The following is a 6,000-nucleotide window of genomic DNA, read 5'->3' on the forward strand; positions in this document are numbered from 1 at the left end:
GCCAATTCATTTAACAAAATATGCATTATACCAGAACGACCTGTATCTATTGTAAGTAAAAAGCTTTTCTGTTACCACAACTTGTTCTGCTAAACCAAGAGGAAGAGTCAGGTGAAGGTGAAAACAAAACAACACTCCTCCAGCAACCACACTCCCTCATTGAATGCCTCACTCACTAATGTTTTATCTACTCATTCTGATAAAATCCCAGTGAAGATTGTAAGCACAGGAATTACAAGAGCATTTTCTTATTACAAATGCCCCAATTTCCCATTTGTTTAGCTGTCACTGTACATTGTGCAAAACACCACCAGCAGCTTAAATGTTTTCTTTCACTCCCCATATACAGAAAGGTCTGTTGCGTAAAGGAAGAAAATGAACTTCAAGGAAGGAGGAAATATGCAAACAGAAAGTGATGATTTAAAGCACAAAGAGAAGTATTTTCAGGAGATGTTTGAAGGAAGGAAGGGAATTAGGCAGGAAGTTCAGGATGGTAAGCAAAGTTGAGTGGGCAGTGATAATTGAACTTGTTTTGGAGAAGCTAAGGGTTATTAACGAGTTTTTGTGAGATCAGTGGAGAGGAACAGCCAAGGAAGGTTTTGAAAGTGAGAACAAGGAACCTAAAGCAGTTATTTGGGCTAGGGCGGTATGCAGAAGAGGATTTATGACTGCTGTGAGAACCATGTTGTGTCCTGGCTTTTTTACCTTCATTTTATAGGTAAGCAGTTCAGGAACTGGCAAAGAACTATCTATTTCTGACACTGAACCTTCAGAAACATGGACAGAAAATGGAACCTTTAACTTGTCAGAAGGTCATACCCCACAGACAGATGCCTCAGATGGTACAGTGAATTTTTGCTAATGTTGAAAATATATAAAGAACATTTTTATATGTAATCTGAAATTAAGCAAATTAAAATTTAAAGATTGAAAACTCTTGTATTATATTGTGATATGTTGCATTGCAGAGAAGAGGAGATGCCACTAATTTGAGGAAGTACTTGGCCGTTGAGGGCATTTTCAATGATTTTGCTGAAATTTTTAAATTGAAGGAGCAAAAATGTATTATTTAATGATTGGTAATATCCTGTGGATGCTAAGTTCACACAGTTGTGAATGTGTGTTAATTCGACAGTAATTTAGTTAATTGGCTAAACAAATCGAACTGCTGTTCAGAATTATTGTGACTGGCCATGCTACGGAATTGTATTTTGGCAGGTTGGATGGTTCACCTCCATGTCAAAGCTAAGGATTTTATCTTAAATTGTACTTATATTTAGCAAAGCATACATATGTCCAACATTCATTGTAGGGAAAAGTCAATCTCAGAAAAATTGCACTAATAAGTTCTCTTTTCAGAGATACATATATATATATATACATATATATTCCACAGCACACATGATATATATTTTCTTTTATCTTTTGCAATTATTTACTTTTTAAATAGTTATTCATTGTTTTCTGAACCTCAAGTAAGGTTTTCTCATCTTCAAATAACTTTTAAAATTTCTTTCACTGGGATGTGATCATCACTGGCAAGGGCAATATTTTTGCTGATTCCTAATTTCATTCCTAACAGTTCAATGATATTAGTGTTTTGTTTTAATTCTCCCATGTTTAATCTTTAATGTAGATCTAGATCATCCGAGTGATCCTGAGGAAGCATTCGCTAGAGATCTTCCAGAATTCCCTTCAGTTGATGCTAAGGGAATAATAGATGATGATGATTCGAGCATTGGCATCCCTACCCCACCGGTTCCCAACCTGGAACCCAGTGAAGTAAATTCATATCAGGAAGGCATCCGAACAGGAATTGCTGTTGCTGGACTTCTCTTGAACTTGTCCAATGAGCAGAGCTTCAACCTGGTCAGCACTATGGCAACTGATGTCATTGCTACAACAGTATCATCTGCTGTAAAAGGCCAGTTGCAGGCCGTCGAACCCAACCTGACCATGCCCCCACAGCTGAACTCAAGTGAAGACACTGACGCTGATGAGGCCGATGACTTTGAATTGCTTGACGAGTCTGAGTTGGAGCAAATTGAGAATGAATTAGGACTGGATCAGGGCCAAACAGCGAATCAACAAGCCAAAGATGGCAAGTCAGGTTTTCTGGCAAACCTGTTGGGAAATCATTAAGCCTATTTTCAGGGTTGGAGAATAAACGTACAAACCACATGTGAACAACAAAACAAACAGAAGCTACAAGCTTATTTACTACTGTTGTTCCCAAAACAACAGCCAAACCTCATTAATATGATCTGGTGAATATTAAACTAAGTGCAGCAATGAAAGAATGAGAGAAGTGAAATAGAGCTGCGCAGTTATCATCATTTAATAACCTAGTTATTGAAGGAACTGATTTGATTTGTGTTATTTGGTATAATGGGCCACCTATTTTGTGTGTGTTGTCTGACTATAATCTTTATGCCTTGAAATAACAGCATGGAAACTAATCCTGTCTTGTTAATCTGAATTGTTAACAAATAGCTTTAAACGTATTTTAATTGACATGTACTTCCAGATCTGACAGTCAGGTGTCAAACATTTTGATTTAACATTTTTGTCCTGTGTGCAGAAACTGCCAAGCGGTAATCACTTTCTGACTGAGCTTTGCAGCTAATTGACAGCTGAAGAAGCAGAGTACTTTTCAAAAAATATGCTGGAAAATCTAGTCTTCTTTGATGCCTCTTTATTCATGTGGTTGAGTAGAATGTACAAAGAAAGTTGGGTAGGCATATTTCACAGATGAGGATATTAAAATAACTAAAAGCAGTCTTTAGAGCACTTCCTGCCTTATTGAATTGCAGATGGAACTGTGCGAAGAAGCAGATTAAAACTTAGTTCACATCACATTACCAATTCAATTTGATCGTTTTTTGTTTTGATTTATATTTTTAAAATTTTTTTGTTTATACACATCAGATGGATTCATCAATTAATGGTCTAACTTTGTTTGGAACAAAATTTACACTTTAGAGATCATCATGGCATGGAAACAGGGCCTTCAATCCAACTTGTCCTTGTGAATCAGATATTCTAAATTAATCTAGTCTTGATAAACATAGTCTGCCGATTCTAAAACAACAAACTCAAACACGTAGACCCTACACGCCCAAAATCTCTAGAAACTCTCCCCTACATCAAAGACATCTGGGAGATGACTACCAGACTTCTCTGACTCCTTGGCATCATGGTAGCCTACAAACCTATCAACACACTGAAACAGCTACTGATGAACGTAAAGGATCTTGTACCAACAGCCAGTAAAACGATTGTCATTTACAAAATACCTTACAAAGCCTGTAACAAGCACTACATTGGACAGACAGTTAGAAAACTACCCAACGGGATACACAGACACCACCTGACCACCGAAAGACATTATCTTTATATGTTAGCAATAGATATTTCCATCATTAAACCGGTAACACCGTGTTTTAAAGAAGTGAGGAGATAAGAAAGTATGTGGACACTTTAAATCTCATATGCCACTTGAATGACGTGAGCACATATAGCATAGCAATTCACTGCAGTATTAAAGATGCCTGTTCCCAGTCTTTTGAATCAGATGCTAAAAGGATGTGATCAGAATCACATCCAAGTGTACAATATGTGAGGAAGAGTAGGAGAGATATTCTGATAGCCATGAATTCAAACACCACTGAAATAGAAGATTGGACAAAATCTTATTGTCATCTGTGGAACCTGCTGTGTTCGAATTGGTGGGTGAACTTTCCACAAGGTAATAAAAGTAACAAATAAAAGCATTTTGGGTTTTGCTGTGGATGAACGGTACTTAAATTATATTTTTTTTCAAAACAGCCTGATTTCTGGGTTAAAATATTTTCAGAATTGCAACCCAGGTCAAATGGTTATTTGTATCTTTGACTCTACAAAATTATATTGTGATCCTTTCACTAGCTTTGCAAGTGGTCTTTGGTAACTGTGACTACACAGAATTCAAGTAATGCAGTTAATGTTAACAAAGATTTCTGCATTACGAATTTTGCATATATGTATAGTGACATAGACATAGCTTGAGTTAATGTTTAAACTTCTGTTCCAATGTGTTTAAATATAACTCACCACTTCAAAAGTAGTTCAGAAGTTGTCAAATATACTCATAATCAGCCAAGAAGCCTTGAAAGTTGGGATATGATTTGCATCAATGAGATGGTAAATTTTCTGCAGATTTAGTCATAAGTCTTATCAATTGTAAATTTCAGTGCACAGTGCCGATTTGTTCACTGACAAACATTTATCCCCTCTCCCTTCATGAATCCTTTCACACTACACTGATCAGCTGGCTGGTTTAATATATTTAACACTTTTCAAACTGTGAACTGACATTCAGAAAATGTTTTGGATTATTTAAATTAGGCCAAGTCTTTGAATGGTTTTGAGAGATCTGTTTCTGGATATAAAGTCAAATTAGTTGGATCGCATTTGTTGCAACTAAACTGGCAATCCTGTTTTTAAAACATAGTTTTCTTTATTGTGAGCGTATTTATTTGATCATAAACTTAATTATTAAGTAATCCACTAATTCAATTAAAAGCATAAAATAATTATATCATAAGCTATGTTAATTTATTGCATATCTTACATAGAATTCTGTGAAAAAATAGGATTATAAATCTATTAAATCTGGGTGCCAAGAGTGATGAGAGTTGAATTTTGATTATTGTTTTGAAAAACATATTTTTGCACTTTATGATGTATGAAAATGCACTGTCTGTCAATCAAATCACACATAAAACAATAGTTTCATCCAAGTAAAACAAATGACAATCAGAAAAATAACGAACTACAGAATGTCTTGTGATATTTCACAAGATATGAACAGTTCCCATCGAAAGCACTTTATAGGATCAAGAATTTCAGTGGCAAATATATGGCCATTATGGTAATTGGATTTGATAACTAAAACTTGTCTAATCATGTTAATTTGATTTTTTTTGTGATTGACGATGCTCAACCTAAAAAGCATTTTATGTACAATTTAACTAGTATAGTGCTATAATTATGTCAATTGTACAATGAGAATTGCGTAATTATTTTTAAACTGCTATCTTTATTGATCTACAAACTCTTTGCAAAGGAAAATAAAATGGTAGAAATGTATTGTTATGTGTATGCAATTACAAATAACTTGTTCATATTCTCATTCTTATACTTTTCGGTCCATCCATTTCATTTAATGAATATAACTGCAGTTTTTTTGTAGAATTTATTTATTTGCTATGTATTTGGAGCAGTGGGGTGGTGTTATAGATCAAAAAAATGTACTCTGGATATTAATAGGCATTGTTCATAGAGACATGGAGAGGGAGGGGTAAGACATTAGACTGGAAACCCATCTCCAAATTCTTAGCTAAGGAAAATAAAATGGTGGTAATGTGTTGTCTTGTTTACCACCTGATTGATCAGGGAAAAAGTGAGGACTGCAGATGCTGGAGATCAGAGCTGAAAATGTGTTGCTGGAAAAGCACAGCAGGTCGGGCAGCATCCAAGGAACAGGACATTTGACGTTTCGGGCATAAGCCCTTCTTCAGGAATGAGGAAAGTGTGTCTTAGCCTGCTGGACACACTTTCCTCATTCCTGAAGAAGGGCTTATTCTCCTGTTCCGTGGATGCTGCCTGATCTGCTGCGCTTTTCCAGCAACACATTCACACCTGATTGATCAGCCAGGTTTAGGGGATTCCTGTACAGGCTGTAAGACGAACTGTGACCCTACAATTCTCAGGCAATCCAATCCAATTGGTGGAGTCCAATCCTTGAATCTAGGAAAATTGGTTCTGATGGGGAATTCAAAGTAAGACTAAAACAAGATGAATCACCCAGCAGCAATTGGGACACATAGCATTGAAACCCAGCCCTGACTTTGTTCTTCACTAAGAGTGGATCAATATCCTATAAATCCCTCCACAAAAGTGTTGCAGTGTAACAACAACAGATAGATTACTGCAGTTAAAGTGGCTCATCGCCACCAA

At 36.1% G+C, this 6,000-nt stretch overlaps 1 protein-coding gene across 1 annotated transcript in view; it reads left to right on the forward strand.

Annotated features, from left to right (window-relative positions):
* The window catches only part of LOC140480394 (reticulophagy regulator 1-like), an 82,889-nt gene extending 77,352 nt beyond the window's left edge, over positions 1 to 5,537 (forward strand). The window contains exons 8-9 of the mRNA XM_072575196.1: positions 719 to 842; positions 1,637 to 5,537. Of these exons, the coding sequence (XP_072431297.1) occupies positions 719 to 842; positions 1,637 to 2,142 (630 nt within the window). The 3' untranslated portion in view covers positions 2,143 to 5,537. The remainder of the gene's footprint in view (positions 1 to 718; positions 843 to 1,636) is intronic.
* The last annotated feature ends 463 nt before the right edge of the window (positions 5,538 to 6,000 follow it).

Source organism: Chiloscyllium punctatum, chromosome 8 (assembly GCF_047496795.1).
Source record: "Chiloscyllium punctatum isolate Juve2018m chromosome 8, sChiPun1.3, whole genome shotgun sequence".
NCBI lineage: Eukaryota > Metazoa > Chordata > Chondrichthyes > Orectolobiformes > Hemiscylliidae > Chiloscyllium > Chiloscyllium punctatum.